At 58.7% G+C, this 17,506-nt stretch overlaps 2 protein-coding genes across 2 annotated transcripts in view; both read right to left on the bottom strand.

The window, feature by feature from the left end:
- Nucleotides 1–12,072: 12,072 nt before the first annotated feature.
- Nucleotides 12,073–13,440, bottom strand: CUNH6orf15 (chromosome unknown C6orf15 homolog). The gene is made up of 3 exons (XM_023722895.1): nt 13,357–13,440; nt 12,501–13,191; nt 12,073–12,392 (listed from the first exon to the last, which is right to left on the bottom strand). The coding sequence occupies exons 1-3, from the start codon at nt 13,421–13,423 to the stop codon at nt 12,200–12,202; spliced, it is 951 nt and encodes a 316-aa protein (XP_023578663.1). The 5' UTR covers nt 13,424–13,440; the 3' UTR covers nt 12,073–12,199.
- Nucleotides 13,441–16,904: 3,464 nt separating this feature from the next.
- The window catches only part of Cdsn (corneodesmosin), a 4,198-nt gene continuing 3,596 nt past the window's right edge, over nt 16,905–17,506 (bottom strand). Inside the window, exon 3 of the mRNA XM_004624503.2 lies at nt 16,905–17,505. Coding sequence (XP_004624560.1) covers nt 17,313–17,505 — 193 coding nt within the window. The 3' untranslated portion in view covers nt 16,905–17,312. The remainder of the gene's footprint in view (nt 17,506) is intronic.

The following is a 17,506-nucleotide window of genomic DNA, read 5'->3' as shown; positions in this document are numbered from 1 at the left end:
AATTTTATTTATTTATTTATTTATTTATGTGTGTGTGTGTGGTCAGCTCAGCCCACCAGGGGGCGGGGCTGGCTGGCATGTGGTGCTGGAGGATTGAACCGCGGTCCCTGTGCTTTAAGCTAAGCTTGTTCTAAGAAGGTGCTTTAGACCACTGAGCCATCTCACCAGCCCGGGTGGGAAATATTTTTAAGCTAGGGTCTCACTATGCAGCTCAGGCTGGCCTCGAGTTCACTTTGTAGCCCAGGCTGGTCTCGAACTCACAGCGATCCTGCTGCCTCAGCCCCCGAGTGCTGACGACAGGCGTGCGCCACCATGCCGGGCCTTGATGGGTGTTTATCCATACTTCATTCTGCCCATTGCTTATCTGGAGTAGCTATAACAAAACACATATAATAAAATAATAATAATAAGTATACATGAACAAATTCACATATAGACCAAGAAGGAAACTGCAGATTTCCAAAGCGGAGGGACTGAAACACCGAGGTGTCTGGAAAGTTGCTGATTTAAATTTTCTGACACAGGAGTAAAAATAGGATCCCAAGCAGCTTACAGAGTTTAGGAGGCGCAGAGCGGCCCGAAGAGCCTTCCTGGACAACCATCTCAGGAGATTTCTCAGACTGCGTCTTCCATTCCGAGCTCTAGGTCACTGAAACATTCGCATTCTCGGCAGGTGCACCTGTCACTCACGATCTCGGTTCAAGGCCAGCCTGGACGCTCAAAGGTCCCGTCTCAAAGAAACAAAAACAGGCTGAGTGCCATGACTGCCTGTCATTCCAGCACTGGGAGGCTGAGGCAGGGGGATCGCCGCAAGTTCGAGGCCAGCTTCATTTCCTGAGGAGTCCAAGTCTAGCCTCGACTAGGGAATAAGATGCAAAGGGCAGCCGGGGCGCCCAGCTAGAGAAAGGCTGTCTCCAGCGGTGTCCCTGCGGCGCCCTCTAGTGGCCAAGCATAATACTGCGCGCCGTCCACGGTGGGCGGCTTCCAGCTGGGGATCAGCGAGCTGGAGGCCGGTCATCGCTGACGATACCGCTGCCCTGAAAGACGGGGATGAGACACTTGGAAGAAATGGAGATGATGAAAGAAGCAAATAATAAACCTGCCGCAGAAAAATAAAATGAGCTGGACACCGTGGCACTTGCCTCCCATCCCAGGACTCAAGAGGCTGAGGCAGGAGGATTGCTGCGAGTTCAAGGCCAGCCTGGGCTACACAGTGCATTCAAACCCAGCCTCCAGTGCACAGTGAGAATGTGTCAAGACAAAAGAAACAGGACTGAGAATGTGGCTCAGTGCAAGAGCCCTGGGCTCAATCCCCTGTACCACCCACCAAAAAACAAATCAAGACTCTAGTGACGCTCTGTTGAGGGTAGTAAAGGTCTCCCGCAGGCCCAGGCGTGGAAGGCCCAGTCCCAGCCAGTGGTGCTATTGGGGGTGCTGGAACACAGGAGCTGGGCCCGACAGGAAGGAAGGTAGGCTGACGGAGGCACGGTCTGGAAAGGAAGGTTGGGCCCTGGCACCTCCTCTTCCTCTTTCTTTGTTTCCCGTCTCCCAAAGATGAGCAGGCCTCCTGCACCCTGCTTCCCACCATAACGAGCCACGCTGCCACAGAGCCAAGCAGCCATGAACGGAAGTGTCAGCAGCCGTGAGCCACTATAAACCTTTTTTTCTTTCAAGTTGATTTCCTGAGGTATTTTGTCACAGTAACAGAATGCAGACTTACACACATGGTGTCTTTAACAATGGCCCTGGAGCCTAGAAGACAATAGAGTGGTGCTTTCAAATGAATGTGAATTTGGCAAGTTGGAGTTCTATCACCAGTAAGTCTGCTGGGAGGACAGCGCAGTGTGCAGGAGATGCTGTGTGGCGATGGAGGGGCTGCAGCCCAGGTGGGCGGAAGTGGGGTGTGGGGCCCTCGGCTGGGAGTGAGGAAGTACCGTTCCTGGCTCAGAGGGAGGTGGCCAAGAAAAGCTGCAAGGGTTACAGGTCTCCCTCACTGAACAGCTCACTTGGCTAACACGGTTCAATCTCAGGCCCTCATTAGACAGAGGGCAGGAGCCTGAGCGCCGCGCGGCCGGGCAGCTCCTGGGCGCGGCCGAGGGCTGTGGCTGCCCGGCGCAGTGCTGAGGTTCGTGCGGCGCCTCACAGCCCTGCGCTCACTGAGCCCCGTTAAGGTCAGGCAGGTCCTGGCAGGAGCAGCTCTGGCCGGCACCTTGCTCTGGGTCTCGTGATGCACTACACACTCGGCGCCGAGCGAAGTAGGAAAACAAAGACTGGGCGTGTGCTGCCCGCCTGTAATCCCAGCGCTTGGGGGCTGCAGACGGGAGGATCGCTACGAGTCCGAGCTGTGTAGTGAGGCCCCGTAGACCCTGCACTAAAAAAAGGAAGAAAGAAAGAAAAGAAAAGACAAAAGAAATAGGAAAGTAAAAGCGGTTGGCAGCCCCGGTCTAGCTCAGCGGCAGACTGCCGGCCCCTGCGCGAGGCCGAGGCTTTCCGGGCCTTGCGCAGCCTGTTGGCCTTCCACCTCAAATAGAAGCTCTCTTAGAAAGTAGCACATACTAAAGCTCTAAGACATGTACAGGGGTTTTTTTGTTTTTAATTTTTGTTCTGTTTTGTGTTTTGAAACCGGGCCTCCCTATGTAGCTCAGGCTCACCTTGAGCTTACTTTGTAGCCCAGACTGGCCTGGACCTCACAGCAGTCCTCCTGCCTCGGCTTCCAGAGTGCTGGGATTGCAGGCGTGCACCACCAGGCCTGGTTTGTACTAGGCTGAGAAACAAATGAGGAACTCGGTGTCCGCACACTGCCGCTTCTCTTTCAGCGGGGCTGGAAGCGGCTGCATTGCGGATTAGCCACTGTGGGGCGGCCGGCCGTTCCTGCGCGAGTGCACAAGGAGGCCGGCACAGAGCGCATCTCGGGGGGCATCTCGGGGGGCTCTGCGCTTCCCCGCTGCTCCCCCTTGCGATCCTCCCGCCGAGCGGGGCCCCAGGCTCTGCCGCGCCACATGGAGCCTGCGGCCTGGGCCAGAGACCGGTGGCGGCTCCGAGTGCCCGCGAAGAGCTCAGGGCGCGAGTGCCCGCCCGACTGCGGCTCCGCGACGCTGCCAGCAGAGGGCGGCCGAGGTCCACCCCGAGGCGCGGCCCCGGGAGGCGGGCGGGCTGGGCGAGGGCCCGTGATGGCGCGGTCCCCGACCAGCTCACCGGGTAGGGCGGCACGGCGACTCCAGGAGCGAAGGAAGTTTCTTGGGGACAGCCAGCCTCTCCCTGAGGGCAGCTGTGAGCCCCGGTGGTGTAGAAGGACACGTTTTAAATTCCCTTCCCCACCTCCTCCTCCTCCTCCTCACTATCCTGCACCGTCTTCTCTTTCGGTTTTGAAATACTTATAGACACATAAAGCATTGCAAAAGTAGTTCTGAGCATCTTGTTCTGAAATTCTGTATCGTTATTGTTGTTTTAAATTTCTCTTTAAAATAAAATAAAATAAAGGGGGCCAGGGAGATGGCTCAGTAGAATAAGTGCTTCCTTGGCAAGTGCAAGGGTCTCAGTTCAATCCCTGGTTCTGCAAAAATAATTAATTAATTAATTAATAAAATAAAATAGTTCAGATGCGCATGCACCTTGCCCACTCGCCCAGGGTGCCACCCTGACTCTGCAGGCGGGTTCAGAACTTGATGCGAGTCCGCGTCCTCGCGGTCACCACAGAAGGTAGCTGCATGGCCCTAACGCCCTCCCCTCCCCCCTTCCCGGGGCTGAAACCCAGCAGCTCACATTCTCTGAGCAAGCCCTGAAAGACTGTCCCTTGCCAGGGTGGTGGCTGGCGCGCTCAGAGGGGCAACACCATGGGAAGCCGCGGGCAGAGGACTGCAGCAGGTTCAAGGCCAGGGCGAGACCCTATCTCAAAAAGGAAGAAAAGGGGGCCGAGGAGATGGCTCAGTGGAACAGGCGCTTCCCTGGCAAGCACAAGGGCTTGAGTTCAATCCCCGGTTCCGCCAAAAAAAAAAAAAAGAAAGAAAGAAAGAAAGAAAGAAAAATGGTGCTGTTAGTCATGTAAAAGTTAAGAAAATAAGAAATTCTCTAAGACATAAAGTGTGGGCTGGAGATACGTACAGCTCAGGGGCAGAGTGCTTGCAAGGACGGGCAAGGCCTCGGGTCCAGTTGCCAGCATCAAAAGTTAATTAAGGCGTAGGGAGTAAGAATCCATGAAACATACGTAAACGCACAAAAGTGCTTTCAGTTTTGAGTTCAAGGCCAAGCTGGAGTATAGCAAGACCCTGTCTCAAAAAGACAAAAAAAAAAAAAAAAGACAGAAAGAAAGAAAGAAAGAAAGAAAAGAAAGAAAAGAAAAAGCTCCCAAATGGAAGACAAATCCGAGTGGCTCTAGGGGCTTCAGTTTACCCCTCTCCCCATTGTCAGAGTGAAAGACCCCGGGTGGAGGAGTCCGGGCAAGGGGCCCTGCGAGGTCAGCAAAACCGCAGGCCAACAAGCAGCAACCTGCGGGGCTCCAGGGCCGCAGCAGGGCCCTCTTTGCCCCACTGCCCTACCCCCATCCTCCACCCTGCACTGGGCCCAATATCTCCACGCCAAGCTCCATCCAGGCCTTTTTCATTTTTGATTCCTTTCTCTTTTTTTTTTTTTTTTTTTTTGTGGAACCGGGGATTGAACTCAGGCCCTTGCGCTTGCCAGGGAAGCGATTATTCTACTGAGCCATCTCCCCAGCCCCTCATTTTTGATTCCGAAGTGAGTTCTCAGTAAATTCCTAACTGTCCAAAATGGCCCCGGCTGGACTTGCACTAGTGACCCTCCTGCCTCGGCCTCCCGAGTGCTGGGATCACGCATGCGCGATGCCGGGCTTGCTTCCTTTCCTTAGTATGAATCATGCTGCCCACCCTCAGGACTACGAGGGAGGCGAGGTGCAGCTGGGCTGGGGAGGGGGTGGCAGCTGCGCCTCACTTGTCACCTCTGATCCCGGTGGCAACAGAGGCAACGTCACCCAACTTCGCACACGAAGGCACAGATAGCATTTCTGCCCTGCGCCCACAGCTGCCCTCGAAGACAGGCTGGTTATCCTGAAGCCCTGGCCTCCACCACCGGCCAGCCTGGGTCCCCTGCTGTCCTCTTGGACGGCAGCTTCACTGTCACCGAGGTCCCCTCTGCTTGGTGAGGTGGGAGCTGGTCACCATGGGTCCTGCCCAGAAAGCCCCGTGGCCCTCACTTAGGTTGCTGGCCATGCACATGGATGGATGGGCTCCCGAGGGCCACTGCCCATGACCCACATGTGGATGGTTGGGCTCTCAAGGGGCACTGCCCATGACCCACGTATGGATGGTTGGGCTCCCGAGGGCCACTGCCCATGACCCAAGTGTGGATGGTTGGGCTCTCAAGGGCCACTGCCCATGACCCAAGTGTGGATGGTTGGGCTCTCAAGGGCCACTGCCATGACCCACACGTGTATGGTTGGGCTCCTGAGGGCCACTGCCCATGACCCACGTATGGATGGTTGGGCTCCCGAGGGCCACTGCCCATGACCCAAGTGTGGATGGTTGGGCTCCCGAGGGCCACTGCCCATGACCCAAGTGTGGATGGTTGGGCTCCCAAGGGCCACTGCCCATGACCCAAAAGTCAAGGTGAGGCAAGGAGGACATGGGGGGGGGCACTTCACACAGTCCCAGAATAGAACATGGGATTTATTTTTCCAGTCTTCTCTTAAACAAAATCTAAACTAGCCTGAACACAATATATTAAAATTTAAAAACTCGTGAGTAAGGGAAGAATTAGAAAGTTAGAGCCAGTGCAGTCCCTCACACAGGTAACTGAGCTCCCTGGCAGCCAAGGGAGAAGGGAAAGCCCTCACATGGCCGGATGTCCCTAGAGGGGGAAGGAGCCTGGTGGGCGGGGCAGGCGCGGTCTTGGCTTTTGGGATGCTGAGAAGGCTTCTCTGGAGGTGCTGTGGTGCACACCCTCGGCATGCGCGCGCGCACACACACACGCACAGACACACACACGCGCGCGCGCACATACACGCACATACACACACACCCCACACACAGGAATCGTGGGATTCAGTCACCATCTCACTGTCCCTGGGACGACAGCTGGCACCAGCTCCACAGATCATTGCTGTACCCGCCAGTGCCCACACCCTCAGGCAGGTGCATCCAAGGCTGGGGTCCAGGACACAGGACACGAGTATTGTGTGCTCCCGTCCTGTGACAGCAATGCCCTTGGGACTTCCCCCCTTCTGTCCCTTGCCAGGTTGGCAGTGGGCATGGGAGGGGCTGAGCGTCAAGCTTGACTTGCAGGAGTCCTGGCGGCAGCAGATGCTCACTGAATTCACACTGTGCCAGAGACGAGGCCAGGTCAGCGTTTCACTCCTAGGTATCCGACGGAGCCCTTGCTGCAGCCGGGTCACCGGCGGGGGGCGAGGGGTGAGCAGCGTCTGCCAGGAGTGCTGGCGACAGAGGTGGCCATGATGAAGGCATCTGGGGAAGGCGCAGGCGCAGTAAGGGGGTTGGGGGGCCGGGGGTGGCGGGCCAGCCTCCCGCACCCTGCACCCGGGTGCCCGGCCGCTTGCTGCTGTATTTCCCCATAAGCCTGGCGCTGTGCAAGCCTCGCAGAGTCCACAGAAGGCTTCACGGGACCCAAAGCTTGGCCGCTGTGGGGCAGAGGCCTCGGCCGGGCCTCCAGGCGTCTGCTTGATCAGAAGGGATTCCGGTGCTTCGCTGCGCTATTGCCGTTTTCTGGGCAACATTTTTGGCGCTCCGGGTTTTCCCTGGGAAGATTGCTTTCCATGTGGTCCTTTCGGCCATTGCACGTTGGACCTTTAGTTTCCACCCTTACGTTTATAACAGAGTACTTTTAATGAATTTATTTTATTTTTTAAGGTTTTTTTCTTTGTGTGTGTGTGTGTGTGTGTGTGTGTGTGTGTGTGTGTGCAAGGTCTGGCTATGCAGCTCCCACTAGTAGTGGGATTTCTGCCTCCCTAGTGCTGCAATCACAGGCATGTGCCACCATGCCCGGACTCCGAATTTATTTTCACTAGAACACATTGGCAGGCTGGTACGATAACTCAGATGGTTTACGTGCCTGCCTGGCAAGCGCAGGGACCTGGGTATGATTCCTGGTACCGCGCCCCACCGGCCACCAAAACCGAGCGTGGTAGCGCACGCCTGTAATCTCAGCACTGACGAGGCTGAGCCACATAGTGAGACTGTGTACCAAATACATAGAATTAAGGAAAGCCGTCGGCCACACACAATGATCACGTCCATCCTGGAGGATCTTCCTGCACGTGTGTGTCTTAATTCTCGTTCTGCCCGGTCCTCTCTGCTCTCTGTAACTCCTCTTCCCCTCCACATTTACAGAAGTTCCGTTTCCATGTTTTTCTCCTTAATTTTCTTTTTAAAACACCCTTTTCTCTTTCTTTTCTCACCCCTCCCAAGGCTGAGGCAGGAGGACTGAACTTAAGTTTAAACTTACCTTGTGAGCTGGTGAGATGGCTCAGTGGTCTAAGGCACCTACTTAGAACAAACTAAGCTTAGCAAAGCAAGGGACCGCGGTTCAATCCCCCAGCACCACATGCCAGCCAGCCCCACCCCCTGGTGGGCTGAGCTGGCCACACACACACACACACACACACACACAAATATATATCTATATCTATCTATCTATCTATCTATCTATCTATATATATATATATATTAAAGGGCTGAGGGATATAGTACAGTATGAAAGCCCTTAATTCAATTCCTAGTTCTAGAACAAAAAGAAAAAGAAAAGAAAGAAAACTACATTTGTAGCACTGCATGGCTGATATGAATGTGAACTGTGCAGCCACGTGGGCGCGCCTGACGCAGTCACCACGCGGCCAGGAAGCTTGGCCCTCACCGAGAGTGGGCGCGGGGATCCCTTCTAGGTTCTTGTTTTTATTTTTTTTTTATTTTTTTTAAATGTTTATTTATTTGTGTGTGTGTGTGTGTGTGTGTGTGTGTGGCCAGCTCAGCCCACCAGGGGGCGGGGCTGGCTGGCATGTGGTGCTGGGGGATTGAACCGCGGTCCCTGCGCTTTGCTGAGCTTGTTCCAAGTAGGTGCTCTAGACCACTGAGCCATCTCACCAGCCCCCTTCTAGGTTCTTGGGTACGACAGGAGGACAAGGCAGCTGGAAAAGCACGCGGTGCAGCGGGAGAGCGACATGACATGGGGAGGCTCCTCTGCACCGGGGGCTCCGGGCCACAGCCCTGGACGCTTGTCCCTCCAAGCTTCCCCTGGCTGCAGCGCATTCACACTGTCCCTCGGAAGACGTGCCCCCCCACCCTCGGGGGAATGAAGGCTGGGAGCAGCACTTTTCTGGTGGGTCCCGCGTCGCACTCGGGAGCTGCCGTCCTTGCTGTGGGGCCTGTGCTCTGCGCTGTCACCTGGTCTCCGGATGGTGACACACTCCGCCCTGTTGTTTGACCCTTTGTCCTGGTCCTAACCTCCTACTTCACACCTACAGGGCAACAGCTCAGAAAACGCAGGCTCAGGCTTCTACACAGGCGCTTGCGTGTGACCTGCGTGACAGCGCCACTTGTGGCCCCAGAGAGGCACAGCGCCAGTGGACGATGGAAGTGATGCGCTGTGTCTGTGCACCGGAGCAGAAGGGGTGAGCATGGCGGCCGTGAAGCCCTGACACCAGTGTGCAAGCTGACCTGGAGGCAGCGCGCAGCGGCGGCCGGCCAGAGTCCCGCGTGCAGCTTCCACACAGGCAGGAAAGGCTGCCGGGGCGGCTTCGGGCACGGGGAGTGAATCGAGCATAGGACTGTCCTCCTCGGGGCTGGAGAAGCTGTATGAGGCCCCACTGTGGTGGCACCGCTCTGGGACTGGCGGGTCCAGCCCCTGACTGTCCCCTCTGATGAGATGTGGCTCCTGATGCCCTGTCGCTGTTGCTCTGGGCAGGGAAGGCCTCCCCACCACACCAACTGGCCACCGGGGTGAGCACGTGACAGCAGCATCACCCTGTCCCTCCCTTGGCTCCGGGCCACAGAGGGTGTGGGGCTGGCGCTGCGGCCACGCTGGGCGCTGTGTTGACCCTGGGGTAAGTGAAGAGCACCTGCCCGTGGAGGGCTGTCGCCGAGGGCACACACTGAGGCTGTCTGACTTCAGCTCCACCCTTTCCCCTCCAAGAGAAACACTCCAGTTCCAGGCCACGCTGACAGGTGCTTAGGACCTTGGGGCTTTCCCCTGAGTCACCCAGGCAGATGCAGAGAGCCGCCCCCGGGATTACCATGCAGGTTGGCTGGGCCCCCTTGAGGGCTGAGCAGAGAGCGGGCTGGCACTGGGTGTGGCCACTTCCCTGCAGTGCCCAGGCCAGCACAGCTGAGGCAGAGGTGCTGAGTCCCCGAACTCAGGACAGCCTGGTGGGGAAAGAGCAGGGTGAATCCCGTGGCCGCGTGTGCTGGGAGGGGCAAGGAGCAGCTGGAGACGCTCAGCCTTCCAGGCTGCACCGCCAGGCACCAAGTTCTGTGCCTGCCCCCCCCCTGCCCCCGGGGGGCGGCAGATTCCCACCCTGAAGCCGCGTGGGGGTCAGGTGCTGCCCGTCCTCCAGCTTCCAGAGGCGTCTCCCAGCCTGGGCTAAGAGCCCTCCTTCAGGACAGCTCACACTGGCTTCGGTCCCCAGCACACTCACGGGAGCTTTCAGTCATGAACATACCTCATCGCTGTCTAATAGAATGCCACAGCAGCCCTGTGGCGTAGGCCAGAAGTCTCCTTTCATCCCACTGCACAGACGAGAAAACAGAGGTCTGCAGAGCAAAGGGGCTTGCCCACGCCAGGGTGTGGCAGGGGAGGCTGTGTGCCCAACAGGGTCCCTGGTCCTCCAGCCTTGAACCCCTCTCTTCTCACCTGGCCTCGTTCCTCGTCGGGTGGGAGAGGTGCTCCCTGTGTCAGCCACAGCTTCTTAGGGCTACCAGAAGTGTCTCGATCAGGACACCGGCAGGGTCCTCTCTGCAAATGGGGCCTCCCTCATATACGAGATTGCCGGCCCCTCCCCTTTAAGCACCCTGCTGACCTTGGCCAGACTCTGCTGTGACTGCCATGGGTCCCAGCACCTCTGCTGCTGACCCCACCCACCCCCGCTCCTGAGAGCCACCAGCACCCAGCTGCAGGCGGAGACACGCAGCCCGTGTGCCGCGCTGGCTCCCAGCCCTCTGGGCCTCAGCCGCCCCCCCCCCGCCCCCCATCCCCCACCCCCGTAAGAGGGGCCCCCAGCGCCCCCCTGTGGGCTGTGGGAGGAGCAGTTTGTCCAGGACCCGGCACATGTAGCAAAAGCCAGTCGGGGCTTCAGCTAACTGCACATGTGCTTGAACACTCCTTGGACAGCCGAGAAAAATGAGCTCAGGCTCACGCCTGTGACTTGCAGCTCCTGCCAGGAGGACCTCGAGCTCGGAGGCTGTGTCTCCGCCGGCAGAAAGACTCCCAAGGCAGCCCTGACTCGCACAGCAAGGCTGAGTGATGCGTTGGGAGCTGAGCGAGGGTTTGGATAGGACTCTGGGTGGCTGGGTGGCCCAGGAACAGGTTGGAAAAGAGAAAACAGCAGAGACATTGGCCAGCCTTCCACCATAACGGAGTCCTGAGATGACCCATCCGGATAGGAAAGGCTTGCTTTGACTCACGGTGTTGGAAGGTGCAGTTCGCAGCAGCTGGCCTTGTTTTGGGCCTGTCGGGAGGCAGCACTGGAGCAAGTGCTGGAGCAAAGGCACTCACTTCCTGGGGTGGAGGGCTGCGAGTCCCACCGAGGAACCTGAAGACCACTTCCCCTTACACTTCCCGCCACCTCCCAGGACTGCCACGATGGGCCACAGCCTGCAACATGTAGGCTTTGGGAGGCCCGAGAGGGGCAGAGCCAGAGGGGCTCCCCACCTTGCTCGGTGTTTGCTGAGCGCTGTTCCTGAGCTGGGGTGTGACCGCCAGCAAGCAGACAAGGCCCTGGGGACAGAGCAGGAACTACAGATGCAGGCAGCATCTCATGGCCCTCACCTGGCATCTGTAACCCAGAACTCCGGGATGTCGAGGCAGGGGTATTGAAATTTTTAGCCCAGCCTGGGCCACTTAGAGACTTAGGGAGACTCTGTCTCAGAATAGAAAAGGTGGGCCATGTAGCTCAGTGCCACAGCCCTGGGTTCAGTCCCCAGTACGGGGGGGGGGGGTAAATAAACTGAAATAAGAGGGAGTGGGGAGACCTGAAGAACGACAGAGAGGAACAAGCCCTTGATCCTGAAAGGAGGGGCTTGGGCCTGCGGAAGCTCTGGAAACAGGAGCGGGAGGGGGTGTGGCCGGCAGGGGAGAGGCCAGGGCACCCCAAGGGAGACTCAGGGCAGCGGCGGACAGGAGACCCCTGTGGCCCTGGCTCTGGTCCGTCCTCCTCCTGCCTCCTGGCCCAGCTAGCCGGTGTCCTGGACCTGGGGCCCAGGCTGTACAGAGGGCCCAGGCGCCTGGATCCCCAGGGTGGAGGACGCAGCGTGCCAAATTGAGCGCAGAAAGGTGCACATCCACCCCTTGCCTACCGACTGGGCCTGGCCTCGCCCAGGCTCTGTGCACCGCTCTCAGCTCCTGGGAGGACGTAGGAGAGAGGAAGGACCGCGAAGCCCCTCGGGCAGGCTCGGGCAGGAGCCAGCCGCTGGGCACTGGGCGCTGGGCGGCGACTCTTCCCCTCACCCTCCTCTTGTCTTCTTGTCCCGAGCTGCAGCGATTAGCTCAGCCACTGCCCATAGTCTGCGGTCCCTGGGGCACAGAGCCCCGAGGGACGCACCTGGGAGGAGTCGCCAGCACCCAGGCACGTGGACGGCGAGGACAGAGTGGTCCTCGGGCCGGCGGAGACTGGGAGGGCGTAGTCACCCAGCCCCAAGCTGGCTTCTGACCTCCACCAGCTTGCGCCCCTCACACTCTCTGAGCCTGAGCCAGGAGAGCATGGGGCGCCCCCACCACCGCCTGGGCGAGAGGGGATCCCAAGAGAAGTGGGGTGGCTGGAAGTGCGGATGGACCCAGCGCATTTTGCTTTATGTCCGGAAAAAAAGACGCGGAGAGCAAGTTGGACAGCTGCTGTGCTTTATTGGAGGTCAGCGTGGGGCAGCGGCGGGCAGGTGAAACTCCGCCTAGTGCCACCTGCAGGGCAAGGGCAGGAGCCCATCCCTTCCTGTCTCCCGGCCTCGGGCGCCCGTGCTCCGTGGCAGCCCTACTGCAAGCCAGGGTTTTGAGGACTTGGGAAGCCGGCTGGGAAGTACCAGGAAGGGCCGCGTGGTCGGGTGACCGCCGGCGCAGTGCGCCCCCCTCTAGCACCTGGATACCGGCTGTTGTTCCCCCAGATGCCTGCTCCCCAGCCACCTCCAGGGTACCGGCTAGTGTCCCCCCAGCCGCCCCCTGGGTACCTGTTAATAGACGACCCCCAGCTGCCTCCTGGGTACCTGTTAATAGACGACCCCCAGCTGCCTCCTGGGTACCTGTTAATAGACGACCCCCAGCCGCCCCCTGGGTACCTGTTAATAGACGACCCCCAGCCGCCGCCTGGGAATTGACTGTTGATACCCCAGGCCCCGGAAGGGTAGCGCATGGGCCTCGTTCCCCAACCTGTCCCCAGAACCCCCCCTCCCCAAGGCACACTGGGATTCAGAGCCCCCCAGGGCAGACGAGGCAGAAGCCTGGAGAGGAGAGACCAGAAAGGGCGCTGGGCAAGCGGATCTCCGGGGACTCCCAGCGGCGTGGCAAGGGACAGCCGGTTGGCTGCCGAGTCCAGGTGGACGGGCGAAGCTTCAGGTGCAGGTTGTGCAGCTCTGGCAGAGAACGCCTCGGGCCACGACCCTCCGCCCAGGGGGAGCACGTCGGGGCCGGAAAGGTAAGCCAGCTCCTCGGGCAGCACCTGCTCCAGAGGGTCCTCAGCTGCCCCAGTCATCACCTGCCAAGGGACCTCGGAGAGCCAGGACTCCATGGGGGGCAGCCCCCAGGACAGAGGCCACTGCTGCCCCCCTGCACGGCCTGCAGCTTGGAGGCCACCCGGTGCAGGCATACTGAACAGTGAAGGAACTCCTGTGATGTCGTCGGAGCCTGGGGCCATGTGGGGCTGGCCACGTCCAGTGCTGAAGGGTGGCTGTCCCAGCATGGGCAGGCTGGCCCCCAGGGGTGGAGACGCCTTCTCCTCAGCTGCACTGCCAATGCTCCGGGCAAAGAGGCCTGAGGGGAGACCAAGAAGCTTGGATCTGGATGTTTGAAGCCAGCTCCTTCCCTTCCCTGCCCTCAGCTGAGAGCTGAGACCCAAGCTCAAAGAGACCCTTTCTCCCATTTTTGGTCGCAGGAGCCCAGAGCCCTCCTACCCCAAGCCTGGCAGAGCCTCCGTACCTGGGAGCTGCAGACAGACCAGGAGCAGCCCCAGAGGAGCCCAGCTCCCTGCCACACAGCCCTGCATCCTGCTGAGCCCTGGCATCTCCCTGGGCCCCACGGCCGCAGCCCTTTATCCTGTCGGCGGGGTGGGGGACACGGAAACAGGCCTGGCTTGTGGTGTGGAGACAATGGACCTCCTCGTTCCACCCTAATTCTCGACACGGTCTGTGGCAACAGGTGTCACTTGAATGTCCCCAAGGAAGTTGGGTGTTTCCCTGTTTGGCTCTTCTCCTCTAGCTCCCTGCCCCTTCTTGTCCCAGCTGCCAGCCCTGCTCCTCCCTGGCCCCCTGCATAGAGCCCACAAGGACCTTCATCTTTAGGGTCCCAGTGTCTTCACAGCTTCTCTCGGCAAGATTCTCTTAGCCCCCTCTCGCTTTCATCTCCATATCTCCTTTGCCTTAATCGCAATCCGCAGGAAATTCTGGGGTGCAGAAGTCCCCCATCTGAGGGTCTGCTCCTGTGTCTACTGTTCCTAGGGAAGTAGACCAGGTCCCATTCTTACGAGATGGTGTATATTAGTTTCCTGTTTCTGTTCTAATGAATTTCCACAAACTTACTGGCTCACAACTCCACTGTGTGATCACACTTTTGGAGTTTCAAAGTCCAGAAGGAGCCTCTCTAGATGGAAGTGTCCGCAGGGCTGCCCTCTATTCTGAGGCCCTGTACCACAGCCCATGCCTCCCGCCCCAGCTGCAGGGGCACCCGTGTTCCCAGGCCCGTGGTTCCCTTGCTTTCTCTTTTTATCTTTTTTAAATTTTTTATTTATTTGTGATTTGTGTGTGTGTGTGTGTGTGTGTGTGTGCGCGTGTGTGGCCAGCTCAGTCCACCAGGGGGCGGGGCTGGCTGGCATGTGGTGCTGGGGATTGAACCTCGGTCCCTGTGCTTTGCTAAGCTTGTTCTAAGTAGGTGCTTTAGACCACTGAGCCATCTCACCAGCCCCCTCCCTTGCTTTATCTTCAAAGCCCCAAACAAGTTCCTCCCACATGGGACCATAGGACTTCCTCTTCTGCCTCTCATTCCCAAACTTTAAAACCCTGTGATTATGTTAGATCCACCCAGGTAATCCTGGATAATCCCTTACTTGAAGCCGAGCTGACTGACAACCTTAGTTCCCTATTTTCCTTTGCTGTGCAACCAGACACAGGCGCAGACTGCAGGGATGAGGTGTCTTCGGGGGTGTCGGGGTGAAGGCACTGTTCTGCCTGACACACGCGCTCGGGAACGTGCAGGGAACATATGCAGGAGTGTGGCTATTTCCAAGTAGCCGCTGAGGGGCGCTGAACGCTGGCGGCACGCGGCTGGACTGACCACCACGCGGTGGAGCAACGGGCGGGGGACACACTCCTGCATGTCTGTCTACTCGGAGGAGTGGCTGTGGCTTGCACGGGTTTGCATGCGCCTGTGTGCAGAGGCTCGCTTCCCAGTGTGGTGACTCTGGAGGAGGGGAGAGGTGGCCAGGTCACTGGGGTGGCCGGCGCTCTTCTATTGCGGTGAACTAGTTCCTGTGAGGGTGGGCTGCTGTGAGAAGGGTGAACTGGGCCTGGAGCCCCTCAGGCATACCGATGCCGCCTTGCCTGTCCTCTCTCTCTCTCTCTCTCTCTCTCTCTCTCTCTCTCTCTCTCATACACAGACACACACGCATGTTCCCTCCATGATGCTGTCTGCCATGTTCTTACCATGCCCTTACCATGTTCTTGAACTTCCAAAACTGTGAGCTAAATAAACTTTTATTCTTTACACAGTACCCAATCTCAGGTATTTTGTTGTAGCAACAGAAAATTGACTGGTATGAATATGTTTGAAAACTTCACAATGTTATCCTCACCATTTCTTCTAGAGAGCCAGCAGGTAGGCTCCCCTGGCTGCCCAAGGGAACATGCTCTGTTCTCATGGCGTGGCCAGGTACCAGAAGAAAAACAGGTGCCAGAAGAGGGCAGGGTTCTCCTCAGAATTGGCCAAGGGAGGGAGCTCGGTAGGGGCACATCCACCAATTTTTTTAAATTAACTATTTATTTATTTAGTGTGTGTGTGGCCAGCTCAGCCCACCAGGGGACGGGGCTGGCTGGCATGCGGGATTGAACCGCAGTCCCTGGGCTTTGCTTTAGCTTAGCTTGTTCTAAGTGGGTGCTTTAGACCACTGAGCCATCTCACCAGCCCAACGTCCACCAATTTTACAGAGGCTTTTACCCTGGACACACTAGACTAGAGAAACACCACATCCGGGGCCTCCCTCTCCCTCTGCCATTTCCTCAGGGGTCTTGCTTCCTGCTGCTGGCTACAGCCTGGGGTCTAGATGCAGGGCCGTGGCTGACACTGCAGTGGTGGTAGAAATGGTGTTGTTGGAGCTGGGCTTTGTCTCCAGTGGCCATGAAGTTTGGTTCAGCAGTCCCAAATCATTTCTAGTTAATAAAACACTTTGCTGCTGGGCTGGACTCAAAGTTCCAACAGTTCTAAACTCAGGAACAACTGGGTGGAATGGCACACACCTGAGACTCCAGGACCTGAGAGGCTGCAGGGGCAGGGGGAGGATCACAAGTTCAAGGCCAGCCTGGGACACTTAATGACTTAGAGACTCTCTCAAAAAAAAAAAAAAAAAAAAATACAGGTGGTGCGCCCCTGTAATCCCAGCTCTTGGGAGGCTATAAACAGATGGATCACTACAAGTCTGATCTAGTAGTGAGACCCTGAGCACCCTTAGACCCTTCTTTAACATACAAAAAAAAAAAAAAAAAAAAAAAAAAAAAAAAGATTAGGGATACAGCTCAGTGTGAAAGCCCTGGGTTCAACCCCAGTACCGAAACAAAAACTCAGAACCAGTTTATCGACCCCAATATGAGGGAATGGGTTGCTCCTCCGTAGAGGCAAATTCCTGTACTCAGAGGGAACCCCTTCCAAAGGGACCCACACGCCCATCCTGTCTGGGGACAAGTCACGCGGCCCCCGCCTGCGAGGAAGCCATCTTCCCTCCCCCACGGGCCGGGAGCCCCGGACCACAGTTGTCGCCTGAGCCTCGGCAGAAGCAGCCAGAAGGCGACGTGGAGAGGGCGCTGCCCGGCTCCTGTGCCCCGGCCGGCCGGGCGCTCCCTCCACCCACCCGCTCCGCCCTCGGCTCCCAGCAACCGCACTCCTACTCAGTCACCAGGAATCCTGCCCAGGGAGTCTCGCCCCAGCCTCCCGTAGGCTCCCGGTGTCCCGGAAACCCAGGCCGTGGTGCTGGGAGCCCCAGCGAGATGGTGTCGGCAGGTGGGACACTCTAGTGGGGGCGCAGAAGGGGCAGCGGCTGGCCGGGACTCCAAGTAGGTGGGGCAGGAGTCCGCCGCGAGTGGGGAGCAGCCCCGAGCGTGGGGGGACGCGCTCTGCTCTCGCCTCAGCAAATGCTGTTTCTACCCTACGGGAGGCGCTGCAAGGTGAGGAAAATAATGGGTCTCCTTAGCAATGAAAACGGGGAGGGGGCGCGGGGGCTCCCAAGAGGAGACCCCGGCCTCCAAGAAAGCGCATGGTCTGCATCGCGTTCCAGCGGTTTATTGAGCTGCGTCCGGAGGGCGCAGGCAGCTGCTCCCGTCTCGCCCACACCCGCGACACTCGGGTCCTGTCGCGCCCCTCACGCAGTGGCCCGCGGGCGCCGAGCTCCCGGCCCCTGGGCGTGGTTTGGGGAATGGCACCGACTTCGCTCTACTTGACAGAGGGGAGTCAGGGATGACGCAGGGGCCTCGGGGGCCGGGAGCGTTTCGGGGTACCCGCCGAGCTCCGGGGCGGGCGCCCTCGCCAGCGCTGTCTCTGTCATCCCAGAGCCGAGCCGGCGGTGGGGGAGAAGGGCTCCGGCCTCCGCGTGGGGACGTGGGGACCGAGGGTGACCGGGGACCCCGCCTAGGGGCAGCGGGGAGCCCCCGTGCGCGCGCAACCGAGGCGCCGGGTCAGGGACTGGCGGGCGGCTCCCCCTGCGGCCGGAAGACCGCGGGGTCGGCCAGCTGAGGCCCGAGCGGGTGGATCTGGGCCAGGATGTCGCGGATCGAGCGGCAGGGACCCCTTCCCGGGACGCCGAGCCCGCACGGCCGGGCGCCCGCGGCGGGGTCAGGCAGCGGGGAGCCGTCGGGGCCGCCGCCCGCGG

The sequence above is a fragment of the Octodon degus genome, unplaced genomic scaffold (genome assembly GCF_000260255.1).
Source record: "Octodon degus isolate 3935 unplaced genomic scaffold, OctDeg1.0 scaffold00005, whole genome shotgun sequence".
NCBI classification, from domain to species: domain Eukaryota; kingdom Metazoa; phylum Chordata; class Mammalia; order Rodentia; family Octodontidae; genus Octodon; species Octodon degus.
Note: the sequence above shows the minus strand (reverse complement) of the source record. Positions and strands in the feature narration are given on the sequence as shown.